Source organism: Lolium perenne, chromosome 4 (genome assembly GCF_019359855.2).
Source record: "Lolium perenne isolate Kyuss_39 chromosome 4, Kyuss_2.0, whole genome shotgun sequence".
Taxonomy (NCBI): domain Eukaryota; kingdom Viridiplantae; phylum Streptophyta; class Magnoliopsida; order Poales; family Poaceae; genus Lolium; species Lolium perenne.
Window position 1 is genome coordinate 76,809,067 of NC_067247.2, and position 26,738 is coordinate 76,835,804.

At 42.0% G+C, this 26,738-nt stretch overlaps 1 protein-coding gene across 1 annotated transcript; it reads left to right on the forward strand.

Annotated features, from left to right (window-relative positions):
- The first annotated feature begins 2,289 nt into the window (after positions 1-2,289).
- LOC127293020 (uncharacterized) lies at positions 2,290-6,404 on the forward strand. Its single transcript, XM_051322569.2, has 4 exons — positions 2,290-2,877; positions 2,946-3,193; positions 5,847-6,093; positions 6,184-6,404. Exons 1-3 carry the CDS (start codon positions 2,592-2,594, stop codon positions 5,850-5,852), a joined length of 540 nt encoding a protein of 179 aa, XP_051178529.1. The 5' UTR covers positions 2,290-2,591; the 3' UTR covers positions 5,853-6,093; positions 6,184-6,404.
- Positions 6,405-26,738: the final 20,334 nt, after the last annotated feature.

The window sequence follows — 26,738 nt, forward strand, 5'->3', positions numbered from 1 at the left end:
GCATTCTTATCATGAGTCTCATGCATAAAATTATTACTTTCCACATAAGCATAATCAATTTTATTAGTTGTAGTGGGAGCAAATTCAACAAAGTAGCTATCATTATTATTCTCATCATCAAATATAGGAGGCATATTGTAATCATAGTCAAATTTATCCTCCATAACAGGTGGCACCAAAAGACCACTATCATTATAATCATCATAAATAGGAGGCAAAGTATCATCAAAGTAAATTTTCTCCTCAATACCCGGAGGGCTAAAGAGATCATTTTCATCAAAACCGACCTCCCCAAGCTTAGAATTTTCCATAGCATTAGCAACAATAGTGTTCAAAGCATTCATATTAATAACATTCCCATTAGCATGCATATAAAGTTCCATGGGTTTTTTAATTCTCTCTTCAAACACATCATGTCCTAATTCAAGATAAAGTTCATAAAGATCTCTCATATTTTTGTTGTTTTCCATTATGCCTAACTAGTGTAAACAAGAAACAAAAAGATGCAATTGCAGGATCTAAAGGAAATAGCTTCGAGCACACACACAACGGCGCCAGAAAAGTACTATTACCTGGAACCGAAGTATGAGTGCCTTTTACCTTTCCTCCCCGGCAACGGCGCCAGAAAAGTGCTTGATGTCTACGGGTGCTTCTATTCTTGTAGATAGTGTTGGGCCTCCAAGAGCAGAGGTTTGTAGAACAGCAGCAAGTTTCCCTTAAGTGGATCACCCAAGGTTTATCGATCTCAGGGAGGAAGAGGTCAAAGATATCCCTCTCATGCAACCCTACAACCACAAAGCAAGAAGTCTCTTGTGTCCCCAACACACCTAATAGGTGCACTAGTTCGGCGAAGAGATAGTGAAATACAGGTGGTATGAATAAGTATGAGCAGTAGTAACGGCGCCAGAAAAGTGCTTGCTGGCGTGTAGTTGATGGTGGTATTATTGCGGACAGTACAGATGCAGTAGAACAGTAAACAAGCAAATGATAGCAGTATTTAGGAACAAGGCCTAGGGATCATACTTTCACTAGTGGACACTCAACATTGATCACATACCAGAATAAATAGATAGATGCTAGACTCTACACCCTCTTGTTGGATGATGAACACCACTAACTGTGTAGGATTACACGAACCCTCAATGCCGGAGTTAACAAGCTCCACAATATTCGATGTTCATATTTAAATAACCTTAGAGTGCATGACAGATCAACATAACCAAACCAAGTACTAACATAGCATGCACACTGTCACCTTCACGCTACGAAAGGAGGCATATATCACATCAATACTATCATAGCAATAGTTAACTTCATAATCTACAAGAGATCACAATCATAGCCTACGCCAAGTACTAACACGATGCACACACTGTCACCATTACACCGTGCATGAGGAATAAACTACTTTAATAACATCACTAGAGTAGCACACAGATAAATTGTGATACAAAGCACATTGCAATCATAAAGAGATATAAATAAGCACTTCACTATGCCATTCATAACAGTGAATAAGTATTCTGTGAAATATAGCCTAAGAGACCCACACGGTGCACACACTGTCACCTTTACACACGTGGGACAAGGAGTCTCCGGAGATCACATAAGTAAAATCCACTTGACTAGCATAATGACATCTAGATTACAAGCATCATCATATGAATCTCAATCATGTAAGGCAGCTCATGAGATTATTGTATTGAAGTACATAGGAAGAGAGATTAACCACATAGCTACCGGTACAGCCCCGAACCTCGATGGAGAACTACTCCCTCCTCATGGGAGACAGCAGCGTTGATGGAGATGGCGGTGGTGTCGATGGAGGAGCCTTCCGGGGGCACTTCCCCGTCCCGGCGGCGTGCCGGAACAGAGAGTTCTATCCCCCAGATCTTGGCTTCGCGATGGCGGCGGCTCTGGAAGGTTTCTCGTACCGTGGCTTTTCCGTATCGAGGTTTTAGGTCGAGGACCTTTATATAGGCGAAGAGGCAGAGTCGGAGGGTCGAAGAGGCGGTGAGAGGGTAAGGCGGCGCGGCCAGGGCCTGGGCCGCGCCGGCCTACCTCCTGGGCCCACCAGGGCTCCCCTCTGGCGACTCTCGGGTGTTCTGGAAGCTTCGTGGAAAAATAGGATGCTGGGCGTTGATTTCGTCCGATTCCGAGAATATTTCCTTACTAGGATTTCTGAAACCAAAAACAGCAGAAAACAACAACTGGCCCTTCGGCATCTCGTCAATAGGTTAGTTCTGGAAAACGCATAAATATGACATAAAGTATGCATAAAACATGTACTCCCTCCGGTCGGATTTAATCGACGCGCCGGAAAATTTACAAAAAACCCCTTACCTTGTTCTGCTCCCTACCCGCCCGTCCACATCCTCACGAGACATGTCCCCAGGCCCCGACCCCCAAACCTAGCGCTCCCCTGGCACTCTCGACCGCGTCCCCGCCGCCGGCACTGCATCGCCGTCGCCGCCGCTCCCCTTCTCCTCCTCCTTGCTGCCTTCTTCCCACCCGTAGCCGATGCACCCAGTCCCCGTTCCCTTCTCCTCCTCGCCTCCTTTTCATGCTGCATCTCAGTCTCCACTTCTCAGATGGATCCTGCAAAAAGATTCGATTTTTTTGACGGATCCGGTGGCGGAGATCGGAGCGGAGATCGGAGATCCGGTGGCGGAGATCGGAGATCCGTGCGCCGCCTGCTGGACGACGCCGAGGCGTTCGGCTCCACCGCGGCGCTCGTCGCCGCGCAGACGGAGGCCGGGGAGTCCGCGCTCTACGTCGCGGCGGAGGCCGGCGCGCTCGAGGTCGTCCGCCTCCTCCTCCCGCTCGCGTGCTCGCGCCGCCGCCGGCGACGCGACCGCTCCGCCTCCCCGCCACCAGGTAACACCCACACACTCCCTCTCCGATCCGACGATCTCGTGACACTAGTCTGCTTCCGTCTCCTCCAGCCACGGCCGATGCGAACGTCGCCGGTCCGGAGTACGACCTGAGCGAGCCGACCATGGCGGAGAAGCTCGCGGCTCTGAACCTGCCCACCGACGACGTGGACGGCGCCGCTGATGAGGAGGACCAGGCGGCGGCAGCAGCCACGGTGGTGCCGCCCAGCGCGGACTCGGTCCACGTCCTGCTCAGGCAGGCTCTGAGGGCCGACGACCGCGCCGCGCTGCTCGGCTGCCTCTGCAACAGGGACGACAAGGTGCGCGCGAGCAAGCTCCCTTTTTTTCGTTCTCTGTCTCGCTATCTTCGTATCTGCAATGCTCGCATTGGTTGCTTACAGTTTTATTCAACTATTCTCCCTGTCGGGCCTTGGAGTATTCGATTTGATGTCTCGGTTCCACTGCGTTGAGTTGCTGATTATAGGTGAGCGCATCTGCAGCTGCCTTTCGCCTTAGCTAGATCAAAGTTGATCCAGGGTAGCTTCATGAGTTGCTTGATTTGTAGACTTTGCAGTTCGATCGATTGGGCTACATGTATGTATTGCCAGCATATATGCAATGCGAGCATATATTCCTAGTGGAGTTATGTTTGGTAATCGAAAGAAAATGGTAACATTGGTGCGTTTAATTTGGCTAATATTCCTTACGGATCTTAGAGTAGTACTGCATCTTGGTTAAATGAAAATTGTTCTTAGGACACACTTATGCTTGGAGTAGTAATCCTCTCCAGGAATGCATGTACGGTGTATCCTTCCATGCCAATGGCATACAAAATGCACTATTATATGCTCTAAAGATATCATACTCGATCTCTTTGGAGTACTGAAAAGGAACAATATGTGGTACGATTTACACTTACAGATCAAATCTATAGCTAACATAGAGCATTACATCCATTGTCTTTCATTGTCATGAAATGTTACCACCACCTGATTATGGACAGAATTGAAGCTTAATATTTATACTACAACCTGTTTAGTGTTTACTCAAGAATTTTCTTTGACTATCCTTTTGTGTTGTTGCTCTACTATCCTTTTCTTATGATGTTGCTTGCTCTACTATCCTTTTGTGCTTCTGCTTGCTCTTGTGCTGTTGCTTGCTCTGCTATGATCTTGTGCTGCTGCTTTCTCTTGTGCTGCTGCTTTCTCTCGCTTCTTTGCTGCTTCTAAGAACAACTGCTTGAGCTGCTCTGCCTTTTCTTCTTTGTTGCTGCTACTGCTATCAATTGCTTGTGCTTCTCCTATAAGTTTTAATGTATCTGCAACTAGCTCAGCTTTACAATTCAGGGCGATAGGGAGTCTTCCTTCTTTCAGCCTTTTATCTTTACCCATGTGCGGGATTTCATAGCCAATCTCTCCTTGGAACTTCATAGTCTCTCTCAGCTGTAATGTCACAAAGCTTTTAGCTAGTTTATCCACCTCATAATTTTGAAATTCTTGCTCCACGGCTTCAATCAGTTCTCTGATATTTTTAGGCGCCCTGCAGTCGGTGAGAGACTGAATAGACCGGAAGAAGCATAGGTCTAGAACGTTCATATCAGGACTATTAGGAGGTTGTTGGATCAACTGAATGTTGAGGTCAGTCTGTGCTATAACCTGTAGAAAAACAGGGTCATTAGGCCGAATGTGAGGTGTAGCGTTGTCTTGTTGGATATAGATTGTTCTTCCTGCATCTTCGTCCGGCCACAGGTCCAGGATAGCAGGAATCACTTTGTGACACATAAAATCCCTCATGACTTCTCGATTAACTTTGAGTGATTTGAGTTCAAGTGTCCCCCTTTCCCTGTTTTCACTCCTTCTAACAGCCGCAGTCTCTGTCACGAAGGCCCAGGTTCCTATTTTCCCATCAAATGTGCAAACCCTTTCGCCATCAATAGTTGCAAACCTTGGCTTAGCGACAGCGGTTAAAAACATCACCTTTCCAATACTGTTCTTATTTTGCACTGTGCAGAAGGGGGTAGCTTCTCCAGGGACTAGGTAGTAGGTGTTGTTTTTTTGTGTCATGTTAAACCACTTCTCATCGATGTGGACAAAATTGTCCATTTCGTTGAAGTAATGATCACCATCTGTGATTGAGTTCTCATCGAGCATAGACATACAGAACTTCAATCTTTCAATTTTGTTAGCTGGCTTTAGAAAAGGCTTCAAAGTGTTTGTGCAACGCTCGAGCTCACCCCACTGGAACCTGTTGTATAAGGTTGTTTTGCTGACATCCAATTCCCTTGCTAGAGCTCTTAGTGTCTTCCTTCTGTTGAATGGGATCGTGGTTACCCTCGACAGATCAAGATCTTTTCGCATTCGGCCAACTCTGCCTTTTTTCTTGGATGCAACGTCAACTTCTTCACCTGCTGCAATTTGTTCCCGTGCATCTTTCCATATTTTCTCAACTGTTCTTATACTTGTCTTTAATAGACCAGCAACAAGCACCTTGTCTTTTTTATCTACTTTTCCATCCCTGTTTTGTAGAAATTGCAAAGCAAAATAGGCAGCAAATCTGGCTTTATCTGACAGGTCTTTTCCTGATGGCTTCCCAACGCCATCTGCATCATTGACTACTTGGCCATCATTTTCATCATTTTCTTGGAGTACTTCAACTTCAACCATGATGGAACTGCATGATAAGAAAATCAGAGAAGGACCGTAACTTACTTAAATATGCAAAGATGAATCTTAAGATGAATAACAGTGTACATTTGAATTGTTATGCATGTCAAGCCTCCAGCTAGTCGAACTGCAGCTCATTCATTTGTGCTATTTTGAATTTCTGTTTGTAAATGTTCATATTTTTGTAACTTAAGATGAATCACAGTGTACATTTGAATTTGTATGAGTTGTGTTTTCTGCAACTCCTTAGTTTTCGCTGTTCATTTCACAAGATTATGTAGTCTTGCTCACAGTATGTTGTTCTTTCCAGGATTGACTTCAAGGATAAATAGAAGCCGGTGGCTTCTGAGGGCCATCTTGATCTGAACAAAGTGCCCAGCATCACTTGCACAGGCATACAAACTGGAACATACCAAGGACTGCTCAGGGTTCCTAGCTCTTCGTATCATAACAATTGCACAACCGCTTACTCCTTATGAATCAGTGGTTGATGGTTCTGCTGGATCTCGCAGAACACGTATGACATACTCGTCAACAAGTGATTGCCGTTAATGAAGGTGATTCCTGCAACTCTGTCCATTTCGCTCTGCATGTAGACTTTCAGCTATATGTGTCGACGGCTAAACTCATTTGTGGTGTGCCCGCAGATCACGGTGAATCGTCACGCGAAGGACGACGCCGAGATGATGATGCACTGGGACAACATCGGCCTCCATGCTGGCACAACTGACGTGGCAATGGAAGATTCGTACCTGATGCTGGAGTTGCCGGAGGTTGGAGACGACGGACCCGGAGTAGGTAGCGGGCAAGCTGGCATGGTGGCACATCCGACACCTTGGCGGCGGGAAGCGGGAGCTTCGGCACCTTGGCGGCGGGAAGCAGCGGCTCTGGCAACTCCAACAGCGACAGCTCCGGTACCTTGGTGGCCGGAAGAGGTAGCTTCGGCACCTTGGCGGCGGGAAGCGGGAGCTTTGGCACCTTGGCTGCGGGAAGCGGCGGCTCCAGCAACTCCAACAGCGACAGCTCCAGTACCTTGGTGGCCGGAAAAGGTAGCTCCGGCACCTTGGCGGCGGGAAGCGGGAGCTTCGGCACCTTGGCTGCGGGAAGCGGCGGCTCCAGCAACTCCAACAACGACAGCTCCAGTACCTTTGTGGCCGGAAGAGGCAGCTCCAGCACCTTGGCAGCGGGAATCGGCGGCTCCGGCAACTCCGGCTCCGGCTCCGGCTCCGGCAACAGCGCCGCCGGCAGTTCCGGCAACCTGGCGGCCAGAAGCGGCAGCTCCGGCAACTTGGTCGGCAACTCCAGCAGCGCGCGCAGGCAGGTGGCGAATCACTGGCGCTGCTCGATCGATCGATCCAGCCGACCAGTGCTGGGATCGATCCATCCAGTGGAGCGCTGCTCGATCGATCGATCCAGCCGACCAGTGCTGGGATCGATCCATCCAGTGGAGCGGGCGGAGCTAAGGCGGAATAGATCTCGTGGACTGGATCGATGGGATTAGGGGGTGCGTTGATAGATTTTGAAATACTTAGGATGAAAATGTAAAATTTAACTTCTGAAACGTTTTTCTCCCCACGCGTCGATTAAACATGACCGGAGGGAGTAGATATCATCAATAATGTGGCATGGAACATAAGAAATTATCGATACGTCGGAGACGTATCACTTACCCACATAAGCTTTCTCCTTAAATTTAAGAGAAGAAAAAGTTGAACCCAAGGTTCCCATAGCTTCTTCAAGTTCACTAATCCTATGGGTTTGATTATCATGAGTAGCACAAGTTTCTAAGACGGCAATTCTCTCATTAATTCCACGTAGAGATTTATCAAGTTTATCAGTGCTATTAAGTAATATTCCCAATTTGGTCTTAATACTTGGAAGATTTTGCTCTATGGTCTCCAACTTTTTCATGACATCTTCAAGAGAGATTTCAATTTTAACTTCATTAACAGGTGGTATTCCAACTAGACTCTCAATAATGCAAATAACTTCTAAAGCCGGAGTGCCTAGGAAATTACCTCCTGCAAGAGTATCAAGAACATACCTATTACAGCTAGAGATACCAACATAAAAGTTCCTAAGTAGGATAATAGTGGAGTGTTTCTTAGTGCACCTATTATGAGCATCACTAATTCTATACCAAGCATCTTTTAAACATTCTCCCCCTTGTTGCTTAAACGAACGAATTTCAACTTCAGGATTACTCATTTTAGCAATAGTAAATAAATCAAACTAAATAAAGTAAATGCAAGTAACTAATTTTTTTGTGTTTTTAATATAAAGAACGCAAACAAGATAGTAAATAAAGTAAATCAAGTAACTAATTTTTTTGTATTTTTGATATAAAGAAAGCAAACAAAGCAGTAAATAAAGTAAAGTAAAGCAAGACAAAAACAAAGTAAAGAGATTGGATGTGGGAGACTGCCCTTGCAGCGTGTCTTGATCTCTCCGGCAACGTCACCAGAAAACTGTCTTGATACGCGTGAAACACACGTCCGTTGGAAACCCCAAGAGGAAGGTGTGATGCGTACAGCAGCAAGTTTTCCCTCAGTAAGAAACCAAGGTTTATCGAACCAGTAGGAGTCAAGGAACATGTGAAGGTCGTTGGTGACGGAGTGTAGTGCGGCGCAACACCAGGGATTCCGGCGCCAACGTAGAACCTGCACAACACAATCAAAATACTGAAGGAGATATGCCCTAGAAGCAATAATAAAGTGGTTATTATTTATATCTTTATGTTTATGATAAATGTTTATATATCATGCTATAATTGTATTAACCGAAACATTAGTACATGTGTGATATGTAGACAACAAAAAGTCCCTAGTATGCCTCTTAAACTAGCTTGTTGATTAATGGATGATTAGTTTCATAATCATGAACATTGGATGTTATTAATAACAAGGTTATATCATTATATGAATGATGTAATGGACACACCCAATTAAGCGTAGCATAAGATCTCGTCATTAAGTTATTTGCTATAAGCTTTCGATACATAGTTACCTAGTCCTTATGACCATGAGATCATGTAAATCACTTATACCGGAAAGGTACTTTGATTACACCAAACGCCATTGCGTAAATGGGTGGTTATAAAGGTGGGATTAAATATCCGGAAAGTATGAGTTGAGGCATATGGATCAACAGTGGGATTTGTCCATCCCGATGACGGATAGATATACTCTGGGCCCTCTCGGTGGAATGTCGTCTAATGTCTTGCAAGCATATGAATGAGTTCATAAGAGACCACATACCACGGTACGAGTAAAGAGTACTTGTCAGGAGACGAGGTTGAACAAGGTATAGAGTGATACCGAAGATCAAACCGCGGACAAGTAAAATATCGCGTGACAAAGGGAATTGGTATTGTATGTGAATGGTTCATTCGATCACTAAAGTCATCGTTGAATATGTGGGAGCCATTATGGATCTCCAGATCCCGCTATTGGTTATTGGTCGGAGTGAGTACTCAACCATGTCCGCATAGTTCACGAACCGTAGGGTGACACACTTAAAGTTGGATGTTGAAATGGTAGAACTTGAATATGGAATGGAGTTCGAATATTTGTTCGGAGTCCCGGATGAGATCCCGGACATCACAAGGAGTTTCGGAATGGTCCGGAGAATAAGATTCATATATAGGAAGTCATATTCCAAATTTGGAAATGATCCGGTGCATTTATGGCAGGTTCTAGAAGGTTCTAGAAAAGTCCGGAAGAAATCACCATGGAAAGTAGAGTCCCGGAGGGACTCCACATTGCATGACCAGCCAACCCTAAAGGGGAGGAGTCCAAGGTGGACTCCCCTAGGGTGGCCGGCCAACCCACCTCAAGGAAAGGTGGGAGTCCCACCTTGGGTAGGACTCCCTCCTTGAGTAGGTTTCCCACATATGTGAGGTTTTAGTGTTGGGGTCTTATTCGAAGACTTGGACTAGAACTCTTGGGGCTTCCACCTATATAATGAGGGGCATAGGAGAGGGGGCTAAACACAACAAGCCTCAGCCTTGGCCGCACCCCTTAGAGGGCCGGCGCCCAACCCCCCTCTCTCCCCAAACCCTAGCGGCCTCTCTCCTCCACCACATCCCGCACGCTTAGCGAAGCTTCGCCGGATTTCTCCACCACCACCGACACCACGCCATCGTGCTGTCGGATTCAAGAGGAGCTACTACTTCCGCTGCCCGCTGGAACGGGGAGGTGGACGTCGTCTTCATCAACAACCGAATGTGTGACCGAGTACGGAGGTGCTGCCCGTTCGTGGCGCCGGAAGCGATCGTGATCAAGATCTTCTACGCGCTTTTGCAAGCGGCAAGTGAACGTCTACCGCAGCAACAAGAGCCTCATCTTGTAGGCTTTGGAATCTCTTCAAGGGTTAGTCTTGATCTTCCCCTCGTTGCTCCCATCTTCTAGATTGCATCTTGGCTTGGATTGCGTGTTCGCGGTAGGAATTTTTTTGTTTTCTATGCAACGTTATCCTAAAGTGGTATCAGAGCCGTGTCTATGCATAGATGGTTGCACGAGTAGAACACAATGGTTTTGTGGGCGTTGATGCTCTTGTTATCTTTAGTTTGAGTACTTTGCATCTTTGTGGCATAGTGGGATGAAGCGGCCCGGACTAACTTTACATGACCGCGTTCATGAGACTTGTTCCTCGTTCGACATGCAACTTGTATTGCGTAAGAAGCTTTGCGGGTGTCTGTCTCTCCTACTATAGTGAAGATTCAATTTACTCTTCTATTGACAACATTAGTATCACCGTTGTGGTTCATGTTCGTAGGTAGATTAGATCTCTCTCGAAAACCCTAAACCACGTAAAAAATGCAAACCAAATTAGAGACGTCTAACTTGTTTTTGCAGGGTTTGGTGATGTGATATGGCCATAATGTGATGATGAATATGTATGAGATGATCATTATTGTATTCTGGCAACCGGCAGGAGCCTTATGGTTGTCTTTATATTTCATGTTGAGAGGTATTTCAAATTAGTTGTAATAGTTGCTACATGAGGTGAACAACCATGAAGACGGCGCCATGGACCTTGACGCTACGCCGACGATGATGGAGATCATGCCCGAAGATGATGGAGATCATGTCCGTGCTTTGGAGATGAAGATCAAAGGCGCAAAGACAAAAGGGCCATATCATATCACATATGAACTGCATGTGATGTTAATCCTTTATGCATCTTATTTTGCTTAGATCGCGACGGTAGCATTATAAGATGATCCCTCACATTAATATCAAGATAATAAAGTGTTCTCCCCTCGTATGCACCGTTGTAACAGTTCGTCGTTTCGAAGCATCTCGTGATGATCGGATGTGATAGATTCAACGATTCACATACAACGGGTGTAAGCCATGTTGCACACGCGGAATACTTGGGTTTGCTTGACGAGCCTAGCATGTACAGACATGGCCTCGGGACAACGGAAACCGAAAGGTTGAACACGAGTCATATGGATGATATGATCAACATGTTGATGTTCACCATTGAAGCTACATCATCTCACGTGATGATCGGTTTTTGATGTAGTGAATTTGGATCGTGTACCACTTAACAACTATGAGGGATGTTGTATTAAGTGGGAGTTCATTAGTAATTAGATTAAAACATGAACTAATTATCATAAACATAGTCTGAGTAGTATTTTGAATTAATTTTGTAGTATTGGCATCCGTTTTCTACCATGCGCTGGTCTTGTTATTGAGATAGAAATACTGTTAAAATCTGACAAGAAACTTTACGGATTGGTACCGTATTGTTAAAGAATCAAGAATTGATTAAGTCCTATTGCAAACTTTTAGTAAACCTCACATTGTTGATTCAAAGAGCTATGGTTTCAATTAGTACCTAAAGTTATCTTGTCTCCGTAAAACTTGAAGTTCAAATCTGTTTGAAAAGTAAGGAGCTGAAAATTTAGTTTTCAGAAATAATCAAGGTATGAGATATATGTGATATCTAAGACCTTATTGCAAGATGATAGAATATATTTTGGTGAGACTACATAAACTCATAAGTTTTATGGGAATGTACGAAGGTTGAAGACGCAAGGCGTCACAATCCTCCAACTATTGGGGCACTAACAATATTCGCATATCCATGAAGTGACCATCCTTAATATGCACCGTTATTAAGACTCGTCGTTTCGAAGCATCACGTGATGATCGGGTGTGATAGATTCTACGAGTGCATACAACGGGTGCAAGCTAGATTTACACATGCAAATACCAAGGTTAAAACTTTACGAGCCTAGCATGTACAGACATGGTCTCGGAAAGTCGTCATGATATGATGGATAAAATTATGAGTGAAATTGTTCATCATATTACAAAGTTACTAATAGTGAAATCTGGAACACTTGTCATATGATGATCAACTTCAAAGTAAGAACCTCAAGGTTATTGATATTTGACCAACAAACCGAGAAGTTATTGAAGTTGATGTGTTTCTCTGAATAATGAGGAAAGCTAAAAGAGAAACTGCAAAAGGTATTTTGGCAAAAAGAAAAGAAAAGACTAGAAAGTCTAGCTCAGGTGTATATAAATGATATACATGTTATGGTTGTATTCCTAGTTAAGTCACACTATGAAATTCTTGGGTATTAGTACTATATTAGTTGGTATGAAGTGTCATACAAAACAACGCAATACAAGAATACAATGGCCTAAGTGACTGACAAGGAATATGATAAGAATGCACGCCTGGAACAAAATAAAGTGTTATTATGTTCGTTAGCATTCTATCTAGCCCTTAGAATTTATAATAAAGAACTTAATAATTGTTATTTTGCTCTAGTCAAATGAAAACAATGAGTTGTTTAAATTATGACATTACTCCATGTACGATGGATAAGTTATTATAAATCTTAATGGTGAAACACACATACATAACACTGACGCTAAAAATGCCATAAGGCAAATGATTTGAATATCACTTATTTGTGGAACCGCCACTTAGGTCATGTTAGAAAGGAACGCATGAAGGAACTCCATGCAAATGGATTTTTGGAGTCATTTGATTTTTGAATCATTTGGCGCTTGTAAATCTTTTCTAAAGAGAATGATTAAAATACCGTTCATAGGCCAAGAGTTGAACGGGCAACAAACTTAGTGGAAAAATACATGATGATGTATGTGATGTGGTTCACTGGGCATAGTTGTGTGCGGGAGATTCTTCTACTTCATAAAAACTTCCAACAATGAATTGAGTATATATATGTGGATATATTCAATAAGGAAGAAGTTTGAAACATTTGAATGGATTCAAATAAATTTCAGCATGAAGTGGAAATCATCGTAATAGAAAAGTCAAATATCTATGATTGGATCATGGTGGAAATATTTGAATTACGAGTTTTAGCGAACATCTAAGAGAGTTATGAAATTGTTCTACAACTCACGTTTCTTGGAGTATCATAGTGATGATGAAGTATCCAAGAGATGTATCCAAACCTTGTTGGGTCAATGATGAGATAAAATATTATGACGCCATTATATTTTTGTGGATTATGCTTTAGTGACTACCGCTTTTACACTGAATAGAGCATCATCATGATCCGATGAAATGACACCATACAAGTTATGGCATGGGTATAAACCCTAATAGTCTTTTCTTTAAATTTTGGTCTAAGAGTTTACAACCAAAATCGGATGAATGTCTTTGTTGGTTATCCCAGAGATTTAATTGGGAATTCTTCCCACGAGACAAAGACAAAAGTATTTGTCAATGTTTCTTATTTCCAAGAAATTGTTTCTAGCGAAGTATTTGAGTGGGAGGACAATAGAACTTGATAAGGTTTATGAACCTGAGCATAATGATCAGAGTAGCGCAGCATCGGAAATTGGTTCCGGAAGCGACCGCGACGATCATGGCTCCCATGACTACAAAGTGTTTTTAGCCATGGAGATCGAAGTACATATTGAACCTTGTAGGTATGGTTTACTTTGTGATCAAATAAATGATTTGTGGACAAAGGATTGATTTTGAACAATGATAAACCAACTACAAACAAAGAAGTTATGATGGGCCCTGACTCCGTTAAAATGGCCATGCGCCATGAAATCCATAATAGATGAATACTTTTTGAAAGTAAATGGATCTATAGACTTGGATGAAATATCCTTGAAGAAGCTCGACTTGTCGAAAAATTGTTTACGACAAAGTTCAAAGAGTTGACTACGATAAGATTAGATCTTCCGTAGCAATGCATATAGTCTATGTGGATTATTCTAATAATCACTACATATTTCTTTTATGAGATATGTGATGGCGTGTAACTCACACGTTCGTTGGGAACCCCAAGAGGAAGGTATGATGCGCACAGTAGCAAGTTTTCCCTCAGAAAGAAACCAAGGTTTATCGAACCAGGAGGAGCCAAGAAGCACGTTGAAGGTTGATGGCGGCGGGATGTAGTGCGGCGCAACACCAGGGATTCCGGCGCCAACGTGGAACCTGCACAACACAACCAAAGTACTTTGCCCCAACGAAACAGTGAGGTTGTCAATCTCACCGGCTTGCTGTAACAAAGGATTAACCGTATTGTGTGGAAGATGATTGTTTGCAGAAAACAGTAAAACAAGTATTGCAGTAGATTGTATGCGATGTAAAGAATAGGACCGGGGTCCACAGTTCACTAGAGGTGTCTCTCCCATAAGATAAAAGCATGTTGGGTGAACAAATTACAGTCGGGCAATTGACAAATAGAGAGAGCATAACAATGCACATACATGTCATGATAAATATAGTGATATTTAATTGGGCATTACGACAAAGTACATAGACCGCTATCCAGCATGCATCTATGCCTAAAAAGTCCACCTTCAGGTTATCATCCGAACCCCCTCCAGTATTAAGTTGCTAACAACAGACAATTGCATTAAGTATTGCGCGTAATGTAATCAAGTGACTACATCCTTGAACATAGCACCAATGTTTTATCCCTAGTGGCAACAAAGACATCCATAACCTTAGAGGTTCTTGTCACCCCTCCAGATTCACGGAGACATGAACCCACTATCGAGCATAAATACTCCCTCTTGGAGTTACTAGCATCAACTTGGCCAGAGCCTCTACTAATAACGGAGAGCATGCAAGATCATAAACAACACATAGGTAATAACTTGATAATTAACATAACATAGTATTCTCTATCCATCGGATCCCGACAAACACAACATATAGAATTACAGATAGATGATCTTGATCATGTTAGGCAGCTCACAAGATCCAACAATGAAGCACAATGAGGAGAAGACAACCATCTAGCTACTGCTATGGACCCATAGTCCAGGGGTGAACTACTCACTCATCACTCCGGAGGCGACCATGGCGGTGAAGAGTCCTCCGGGAGATGAATCCCCTCTCCGGCAGGGTGCCGGAGGAGATCTCCAGAATCCCCCGAGATGGGATTGGCGGCGGCGGCGTCTCAGTAAGGTTTTCTGTATCGTGGCTCTCAGTACTGGGGGTTTCGCGGCGGAGGCTATTTGTAGGCGGAAGGGCAGGTAAAGAGGCGGCACGAGGGGCCCACACTATAGGTCGGCGCGGCCAGGGCCTGGGCCGCGCCGCCCTAGGGTGTGGCCACCTCGTGGCCCCACTTCGTCTCCTCTTCGGTCTTCTGGAAGCTTCGTGGCAAAATAGGACCCTGGGCGTTGATTTCGTCCAATTCCGAGAATATTTCGTTACTAGGATTTCTGAAACCAAAACAGAAAACAAAGAATCGGCACTTCGGCATCTTGTTAATAGGTTAGTTCCGTAAAATGCACGAATATGACATAAAGTGTGCATAAAACATGTAGATATCATCAATAATGTGGCATGGAACACAAGAAATTATCGATACGTCGGAGACGTATCAGCATCCCCAAGCTTAGTTCTGCTCGTCCCGAAGGTGTAAAACGATAACAAAGATAATTTCTGGAGTGACATGCCATCATAACCTTGATCATACTATTTGTAAACATATGTAATGAATGCAGCGATCAAAACAATGGTAATGACATAAGTAAACAAGTGAATCATAAAGCAAAGACTTTTCATGAATAGTACTTCAAGACAAGCATCAATAAGTCTTGCATAAGAGTTAACTCATAAAGCAATAAATCAAAGTAAAGGTATTGAAGCAACACAAAGGAAGATTAAGTTTCAGCGGTTGCTTTCAACTTATAACATGTATATCTCATGGATAATTGTCAACATAGAGTAATATAATAAGTGCAATATGCAAGTATGTAGGAATCAATGCACAGTTCACACAAGTGTTTGCTTCTTGAGGTGGAGAGAAATAGGTGAACTGACTCAACATTAAAAGTAAAAGAAAGGTCCTTCAACGAGGAAAGCATCGATTGCTATATTTGTGCTAGAGCTTTTATTTTGAAAACATGAAACAATTTTGTCAACGGTAGTAATAAAGCATATGAGTTATGTAAATTATATCTTACAAGTTGCAAGCCTCATGCATAGTATACTAATAGTGCCCGCACCTTGTCCTAATTAGCTTGGACTACCGGATCATCGCAATACACATGTTTTAACCAAGTGTCACAATGGGGTACCTCCATGCCGCCTGTACAAAGGTCTAAGGAGAAAGCTCGCATTTTGGATTTATCGCTTTTGATTATTCTCAACTTAGACATCCATACCGGGACAACATGGACAACAGATAATGGACTCCTCTTTAATGCATAAGCATGTGGCAACAATTATTATTCTCATATGAGATTGAGGATATATGTCCAAAACTGAAACTTCCACCATGAATCATGGCTTTAGTTAGCGGCCCAATGTTCTTCTCTAACAATATGCATGCTTAACCATAAGGTGGTAGATCTCCCTTACTTCAGACAAGACAAACATGCATAGCAACTCACATGATATTCAACAAAGAATAGTTGATGGCGTTCCCAGAAACATGGTTATCGCACAACAAGCAACTTAATAAGAGATAAAGTGCATAAGTACATATTCAATACCACAATAGTTTTTAAGCTATTTGTCCCATGAGCTATATATTGCAAAGGTATGATGGAATTTAAAGGTAGCACTCAAGCAATTTACTTTGGAATGGCGGAGAAATACCATGTAGTAGGTAGGTATGGTGGACACAAATGGCATAGTGGTTGGCTCAAGGATTTTGGATGCATGAGAAGTATTCCCTCTCGATACAAGGTTTAGGCTAGCAAGGTTATTTGAAACAAATACAAGGATGAACGGTGCAGCAAAACTCACATAAAAGACATATTGTAAACATTATAAGAATCTACACCGTCTTCCTTGTTGTTCAAAACTCAATACTAGATATTATCTAGACTTTAGAGAGACCAAATATGCAAACCAAATTAGCAAGCTCTAGGTGTTTCTTCATTAATGGGTGCAAAGCATATGATGCAAGAGCTTAAACATGAGCACAACAATTGCCAAGTATCACATTATCCAAGACATTATAGCAATTACTACATGTATCATTTTCCAATTCCAACCATATAACAATTTAACGAAGAAGAAACTTCGCCATGAATACTATGAGTAGAAACTAAGGACATACTTGTCCATATGCAACAGCGGAGCGTGTCTCTCTCCCATACAGCGAATGCTAGGATCCATTTATTCAAACAAAAACAAAAACAAACCGACGCTCCAAGCAAAGCACATAAGATGTGACGGAATAAAAATATAGTTTCAGGGGAGGAACCTGATAATGTTGTCGATGAAGAAGGGGATGCCTTGGGCATCCCCAAGCTTAGACGCTTGAGTCTTCTTAGAATATGCAGGGGTGAACCGCCGGGGTATCCCCAAGCTTAGAGCTTTCACTCTCCTTGATCATATTGCATCATACTCCTCTCTTGATCCTTGAAAACTTCCTCCACACCAAACTCGAAACAACTCATTAGAGGGTTAGTGCACAATAAAAATTAACATGTTCAGAGGTAGCACAATCATTCTTAACACTTCTGGACATTGCATAAAGCTACTGGACATTAATGGATCAAAGAAATTCATCCAACATAGCAAAAGAGGCAATGCGAAATAAAAGGCAGAATCTGTCAAAACAGAACAGTTCGTAAAGACGAATTTTAAAATGGCACCAGACTTGCTCAAATGAAAATGCTCAAATTGAATGAAAGTTGCGTACATATCTGAGGATCACGCACGTAAATTGGCATATTTTTTTGAGCTACCTACAGAGAGGCAGGTCGAAATTCGTGACAGCAAAGAAATCTGAAACTGCGCAGTAATCCAAATCTAGTATGAACTTTACTATCAAAGACTTTACTTGGCACAATAAAACACTAAACTAAGATAAGGAGAGGTTGCTACAGTAGTAAACAACTTCCAAGACACAAAATAAAAACCAAGTACTGTAGTAAAAACATGGGTTGTCTCCCATAAGCGCTTTTCTTTAACGCCTTTCAGCTAGGCGCAGAAAGTGTAAATCAAGTAACATCAAGAGACGAAGCATCAACATCATAATTTGTTCTAATAATAGAATCATAAGGTAACTTCATTCTCTTTCTAGGGAAGTGTTCCATACCTTTCTTGAGAGGAAATTGATATTTAATATTACCTTCCTTCATATCAATAGTAGCACCAAAGGTTCGAAGAAAAGGTCTTCCCAATATAATGGGGCAAGATGCATTGCATTCAATATCCAAGACAACAAAATCAACGGGGACAAGATTGTTAACCATAATATGAACATTATCAACTCTCCCCAAAGGTTTCTTTTTAGCATTATCAGCGAGATTAACATCCAAATAACAATTTTTCAATGGTGGCAAGTCAAGCATATCATAGACTTTCTTAGGCATAACAGAAATACTTGCACCAAGATCACATAAAGCATTACAATCAAAATCATTGACCCTCATTTTAATGATGGGTTCCCAACCATCCTCTAACTTTCTAGGAATAGAAGTTTCAAGTTTTAGTTTCTCTTCTCTAGCTTTTATGAGAGCATTTGTAATATGTTTTGTAAAGGCCAAGTTTACAGCGCTAGCATTTGGACTCTTAGCAAGTTTTTGTAAGAACTTTATAACTTCAGAGATGTGACAATCATCAAAATCTAAATCATTATGAGCTACAGCAATGGGATCATCATCCCCAAGGTTGGAAAAAATTTCAGCAGTTTTATCACAAAGGCCAATAGCTTTAGCAATTTCAGGCAGTTTTGTACGCTTTGCACTAGGAGTAGAAACATTACCAACACCAATTATTTTACCATTAATAGTAGGAGGTGCAGCAACATTTGAAGAATCAACATTACTTGTGGTGGTAATAGTACAAACTTTAGCTACATTTTTCTCTTTAGCTAGTTTTTCATTTTCTTCTCTATCCCACCTAGCACGCAATTCAGCCATTAATCTTATATTCTCATTAATTCTAACTTGGATGGAATTTGCTGTAGTAACAATTTTATTTTCAATATCCCTATTAGGCATAACTTTCGATTTCAAAAGATCAACATCAGAGGCAAGACTATCAACCTTAGAAGCGAGAATATCAATTTTATTGAGCTTTTCCTCAACAGATTTGTTAAAAGCAGTTTGTGTACTAATAAATTCTTTAAGCATAGCTTCAAGTCCAGGGGGTGTGTTCCTATTATTATTGTAAGAATTCCCATAAGAATTAGCATAACCGTTACCATTATTATAGGGATATGGCCTATAGTTATTACTAGAATTGTTCCGATAAGCATTGTTGTTGAAATTATTATTTTTAATGAAGTTTACATCAACATGTTCTTCTTGGGCAACCAATGAAGCTAACGGAACATTATTAGGATCAACATTAGTCCTATCATTCACAAGCATAGACATAATAGCATCAATCTTATCACTCAAGGAAGAGGATTCTTCAATAGAATTTACCTTCTTACCTTGTGAAGCTCTTTCCGTATGCCATTCAGAGTAATTAATCATCATATTATCAAGGAGCTTTGTTGCTTCACCAAGAGTGATGGACATAAAGGTACCTCCAGCAGCTGAATCCAATAAATTCCGCGAAGAAAAATTTAGTCCTGCATAGAAGGTTTGGATGATCATCCAAGTAGTCAGTCCATGTGTTGGGCAATTTTTAACCAACGATTTCATTCTTTCCCAAGCTTGAGCAACATGTTCACTATCCAATTGTTTAAAATTCATTATGCTACTTCTCAAAGATATAATTTTAGCAGGGGGATAATATCTACCAATAAAAGCATCCTTGCATTTAGTCCAGGAATCAATACTATTCTTAGGCAGAGATAGCAACCAATCTTTAGCTCTTCCTCTTAATGAGAAAGGAAGCAATTTCAATTTTATAATGTCACCATCTACATCTTTATACTTTTGCATTTCACACAATTCAACAAAATTATTGAGATGGGCAGCAGCATCATCAGAACTAACACCAGAAAATTGCTCTCTCATAACAAGATTAAGTAAAGCAGGTTTAATTTCAAAGAATTCTGCTGTAGTAGCAGGTGGAGCAATAGGTGTGCATAAGAAATCATTATTATTTGTGGTTGTAAAGTCACACAACTTAGTGTTTTCAGGAGTATTCATTTTAGCAGTAGTAAATAAAGCAAACTAGATAAAGTAAATGCAAGTAACTAATTTTTTGTGTTTTTGATATAGAGTGCAAGACAGTAAATAAAGTAAAGCTAGCAACTAATTTTTTTGTGTTTTGATATAATGCAGCAAACAAAGTAGTAAATAAAATAAAGCAAGACAAAAACACCCCTTGCAGCGTGTCTTGATCTCCCCGGCAACGGCGCCAGAAAAAGAGCTTGATGGCGTGTAACTCACACGTTCGTTGGGAACCCCAAGAGGAAGGTATGATGCGCACAGCAGCAAGTTTTCCCTCAGAAAGAAACCAAGGTTTATCGAACCAGGAGGAGCCAAGAAGCACGTTGAAGGTTGATGGCGGCGGGATGTAGTGCGGCGCAACACCAGGGATTCCGGCGCCAACGTGGAACCTGCACAACACAACCAAAGTACTTTGCCCCAATGAAACAGTGAGGTTGTCAATCTCACCGGCTTGCTGTAACAAAGGATTAACCGTATTGTGTGGAAGATGATTGTTTGCAGAAAACAGTAAAACAAGTATTGCAGTAGATTGTATGCGATGTAAAGAATAGGACCGGGGTCCACAGTTCACTAGAGGTGTCTCTCCCATAAGATAAAAGCATGTTGGGTGAACAAATTACAGTCGGGCAATTGACAAATAGAGAGAGCATAACAATGCACATACATGTCATGATAAATATAGTGATATTTAATTGGGCATTACGACAAAGTACATAGACCGCTATCCAGCATGCATCTATGCCTAAAAAGTCCACCTTCAAAGTTATCATCCGAACCCCTCCAAAGATTAAGTTGCTAACAACAGACAATTGCATTAAGTATTGCGCGTAATGTAATCAGTGACTACATCCTTGAACATAGCACCAATGTTTTATCCCTAGTGGCAACAGCACATCCATAACCTTAGAGGTTCTTGTCACCCCTCCAGATTCATGGAGACATGAACCCACTATCGAGCATAAATACTCCCTCTTGGAGTTACTAGCATCAACTTGGCCAGAGCCTCTACTAATAACGGAGAGCATGCAAGATCATAAACAACACATAGGTAATAACTTGATAATTAACATAACATAGTATTCTCTATCCATCGGATCCCGACAAACACAACATATAGAATTACAGATAGATGATCTTGATCATGTTAGGCAGCTCACAAGATCCAACAATGAAGCACAATGAGGAGAAGACAACCATCTAGCTACTGCTATGGACCCATAGTCCAGGGGTGAACTACTCACTCATCACTCCAGAGGCGACCATGGCGGTGAAGAGTCCTCCGGGAGATGAATCCCCTCTCCGGCAGGGTGCCGGAGGAGATCTCCAGAATCCCCCGAGATGGGATTGGCGGCGGCGGCGTCTCAGTAAGGTTTTACGTATCGTGGCTCTCGGTACTGGGGGTTTCGCGATGGAGGCTATTTGTAGGCGGAAGGGCAGGTAAAGAGGCGGCACGAGGGGCCCACACTATAGGTCGGCGCGGCCAGGGCCTGGGCCGCACCGCCCTAGGGTGTGGCCACCTCGTGGCCCCACTTTGTCTCCTCTTCGGTCTTCTGGAAGGTTCGTGGCAAAATAGGACCCTGGGCGTTGATTTCGTCCAATTCCGAGAATATTTCGTTACTAGGATTTCTGAAACCAAAAACAGCAGAAAACAACAACTGGCACTTCGGCATCTTGTTAATAGGTTAGTTCCAGAAAATGCACGAATATGACATAAAGTGTGCATAAAACATGTAGATATCATCAATAATGTGGCATGGAACACAAGAAATTATCGATACGTCGGAGACGTATCAATATGCTAGTAGGATGGCAAAATACATTACTTATCAGAAGTATGTATTAAAGGTGTATACAAGATACAACCAAGAGTTTTGCTGGTCTATGGAATACTAGATAGGTATACGAACTTCAATTAGATGAAGTAAGTATCGCGGAGTAGGAATCTTCACCAGATGAAATAGTCAAAGAGTTTTTGATTTCATCAGAGACGATGAAGAGGCTTGCATTTGCAAGAAATTAAGTGGGAGCGCTAAGACATATTTATAATACTTTATGTAGGTGACATATAGTTGGTTATAAATGATGTAATTATATACTTGATTAAAAGTTTTCATTGAGAAATTAACTTCAATGAAAGGATATGGACTGAAACAAATTTAGTGTCAAGATCTATGAAGATAGATTGAAACACATAAATAAGTTTAAGTCAAAGTACATAGAATAGATATTGAAATAGTTCAATATAGAAATATTAAGAAAATATTCTTGTCATGTTAAAGTTTTAACAAGACTTGAGTGTATCTAACACTCAATGAGTAAAAACACATGAGTGATTATAGATCACGAATAATATGTACACAATCAGATATCATGTGCTATAAAGTGTTATGAGCATTTACCAGAATGATTCATATGATGATCATTGGACGACAGTAAGAATATCCTTGAGTACTTTAGAAGAACTAAGGATATATATATATATATATATATATATATATATATTTGTATGAAGAAATGACAAACAAATCGCTGTAAGGTGTTACACCAATATTGGTTTTGTCACATATAAAATATAATTTCAATCTCAAATTAGACTAAGTGTTGTTTAAAAGGTAGCACAATGAGCTAGAAGTTGTTTATGCTAGATTTAGAAGAGTTCTAAATATTGTGACGGATTCTACAAAAGAAGGCAGAGTATGTCATTGTTTTGACAATGACAAAGGATATTAAAGTCAAGAGGATCTTTGAGAACTTAGTGTAGTTCCGACAGAGTCAGAACTTTGAAGCTATATTGTGTGTGACAATATTAGTGACATATTTCAGACAGCGGAATTAAGGTTACACCAGAAGATCAAACATATTTAATGCCGACTCATTTGAAAATGAGTGATGCGTTGCGACGCAAATGAATTACAAAATACATACGTTTCTGAGCGTGTCAGATCCGTTGACTAAAACCTCTCCCGTGAGCAAAACATGATAAAACACCAGAATGCCAAGGTGTTATATCTTACAAATGTAAACTAGATTATTGACTCTAGTGCAAGTGGGAGACTGAAGGAGATATGCCCTAGAAGCAATAATAAAGTGGTTATTATTTATATCTTTATGTTTATGATAAATGTTTATATATCATGCTATAATTGTATTAACCGAAACATTAGTACATGTGTGATATGTAGACAACAAGAAGTCCCTAGTATGCCTCTTAAACTAGCTTGTTGATTAATGGATGATTAGTTTCATAATCATGAACATTGGATGTTATTAATAACAAGGTTATATCATTATATGAATGATGTAATGGACACACCCAATTAAGCGTAGCATAAGATCTCGTCATTAAGTTATTTGCTATAAGCTTTCGATACATAGTTACCTAGTCCTTATGACCATGAGATCATGTAAATCACTTATACCGGAAAGGTACTTTGATTACACCAAACGCCACTGCGTAAATGGGTGGTTATAAAGGTGGGATTAAGTATCCGGAAAGTATGAGTTGAGGCATATGGATCAACAGTGGGATTTGTCCATCCCGATGACGGATAGATATACTCTGGGCCCTCTCGGTGGAATGTCGTCTAATGTCTTGCAAGCATATGAATGAGTTCATAAGAGACCACATACCACGGTACGAGTAAAGAGTACTTGTCAGGAGACGAGGTTGAACAAGGTATAGAGTGATACCGAAGATCAAACCTCGGACAAGTAAAATATCGCGTGACAAAGGGAATTGGTATTGTATGTGAATGGTTCATTCGATCACTAAAGTCATCGTTGAATATGTGGGAGCCATTATGGATCTCCAGATCCCGCTATTGGTTATTGGTCGGAGTGAGTACTCAACCATGTCCGCATAGTTCACGAACCGTAGGGTGACACACTTAAAGTTGGATGTTGAAATGGTAGAACTTGAATATGGAATGGAGTTCGAATATTTGTTCGGAGTCCCGTATGAGATCCCGGACATCACAAGGAGTTTCAGAATGGTTCGGAGAATAAGATTCATATATAGGAAGTCATATTCCAAATTTGGAAATGATCCGGTGCATTTATGGCAGGTTCTAGAAGGTTCTAGAAAAGTCCGGAAGAAATCACCATGGAAAGTAGAGTCCCGGAGGGACTCCACATTGCATGACCAGCCAACCCTAAAGGGGAGGAGTCCAAGGTGGACTCCCCTAGGGTGGCCGGCCAACCCACCTCAAGGAAAGGTGGGAGTCCCACCTTGGGTAGGACTCCCTCCTTGAGTAGGTTTCCCACATATGGGAGGTTTTAGTGTTGGGGTCTTATTCGAAGACTTGGACTAGAACTCTTGGGGCTTCCACCTATATAATGAGGGGCATAGGAGAGGGGGCTAAACACAACAAGCCTCAGCCTTGGCCGCACCCCTTAGAGGGCCGGTGCCCAACCCCCCTCTCTCCCCAAACCCTAGCGGCCTCTCTCCTCCACCACATCCCGCACGCTTAGCGAAGCTCCGCCGGATTTCTCCACCACCACCGACACCACGCCGTCGTGCTGTCGGATTCAAGAGGAGCTACTACTTCCGCTGCCCGCTGGAACGGGGAGGTGGACGTCGTCTTCATCAACAACCGAACGTGTGACCGAGTACGGAGGTGCTGCCCGTTCGTGGCGCCGGAAGCAATCGTGATCAAGATCTTCTACGCGCTTTTGCAAGCGGCAAGTGAACGTCTACCGCAGCAACAAGAGCCTCATCTTGTAGGCTTTGGAATCTCTTCAAGGGTTAGTCTTGATCTTCCCCTCGTTGCTCCCATCTTCTAGATTGCATCTTGGCTTGGATTGCGTGTTCGCGGTAGGAAATTTTTTGTTTTCTATGCAACGTTATCCTACAAATACTTTGCCCCAACGTAACAGTGAGGTTGTCAATCTCACCGGCTTGCTGTAAACAAAGGATTAGATGTATAGTGTGGAAGATGATGTTTGTTTGCGAAGAACAGTAGAGAACAATGTTTGCAGTAGATGGTATTTCAGATGTAAAAGAATGGACCGGGGTCCACAGTTCACTAGTGGTGTCTCTCCAATAAGAAATAGCATGTTGGGTGAACAAATTACAGTTGGGCAATTGACAAATAAAGAGGGCATAACAATGCACATACATATCACGATGAGTACTATGAGATCTAATCAGGGCATTACGACAAAGTACATAGACCGCTATCCAGCATGCATCTATGCCTAAAAAGTCCACCTTCGGGTTAGCATCCGCACACCTTCCAGTATTAAGTTGCAAACAACAGACAATTGCATTAAGTATGGTGCGTAATGTAATCAACACAAATATCCTTAGACAAAGCATCGATGTTTTATCCCTAGTGGCAACAGCACATCCACAACCTTAGAACTTTCTGTCACTGTCCCAGATTCAATGGAGGCATGAACCCACTATCGAGCATAAATACTCCCTCCTGGAGTTACAAATATCAACTTGGCAAGAGCCTCTACTAGCAACAGAGAGCATGCAAGAACATAAACAACACATATATGATATATTGATAATCAACTTGACATAGTATTCCATATTCATCGGATCCCAATAAACACAACATGTAGCATTACAAATAGATGATCTTGATCATGATAGGCAGCTCACAAGATCTAACATGATAGCACAATTAGGAGAAGACAACCATCTAGCTACTGCTATGGACCCATAGTCCAAGGATGAACTACTCACACATCAATCCGGAGGCGATCATGGTGATGAAGAGTCCTCTGGGAGATGATTCCCCTCTCCGGCAGGGTACCGGAGGCGATCTCCTGAATCCCCCGAGATGGGATTGGTGGCGGCTGCGTCTCTGGAAGGTTTTCCGTATCGTGACTCTCGGTACAGGGGTTTTCGCGACGGAGGCTATAAGTAGGCGGAAGGGTAGGGTTGGAGGAGTCAGGAGGGGCCCACACACTAGGGCGGCGTGGGGCCCACCCTGGCCGCGCGGCCCTGTGGTGTCGGCGCCTCGTCGCCCCACTTCGTATCCCCTTCGGTCTCCTGGAAACTCCGTGGAGAAATAAGACCCTGGGCGTTGATTTCGTCCAATTCTGAAAATATTTCCTTTGTAGGATTTCTGAAACCAAAAACAGCAGAAAACAACAACTGGCTCTTCGACATCTCGTCAATAGGTTAGTGCCATAAAATGCATATAAATGATGCAAAGTGTGTATAAAACATGTGAGGATCATCATAAAAGTAGCATGGAACATAAGAAATTATAGATACGTTTGAGACGTATCAGTCATCTATAGCTAACAAGTACAATAGTCTTTACTATTAAATGGGAGTTGGTCATTTGACACTCAACGCACTTTGGTGGTCGTCGTTGAAAGCACCCTGTCCGTCCAATCTAATCGCACGGTTTTCATTTCACCCAATCTAATTAGGAAACAATCATGTGCGGTATCAATAAATCCAGCAAGCATTAAAATACTTGGAAAAAATCTTTTAATGCTTTGCCCTCAGCCTTTTTTTTCTCTGACGTACAAGGAAACAAATATCCTCACGCATGAAGTATTTTCCATTTTGCATATATCCCACTAATTGCTCAATCCCAATCAATAGTCAATCACAAATCAAAACTTTCCGTACCTGCTTCATCCGATGTAATTAGGAAAGATATATTTATTTGCAA

Excerpts from the sequence above, each read along its gene's own strand:
- LOC127293020 (XM_051322569.2), top strand. The coding sequence starts at position 2,592 with ATGGATCCTGCAAAAAGATTCGATTTTTTTGACGGATCCGGTGGCGGA. Across the intron at positions 2,878-2,945 it reads CTCCGCCTCCCCGCCACCAG|CCACGGCCGATGCGAACGTC; the intron begins GTAACACCCACA and ends CGTCTCCTCCAG.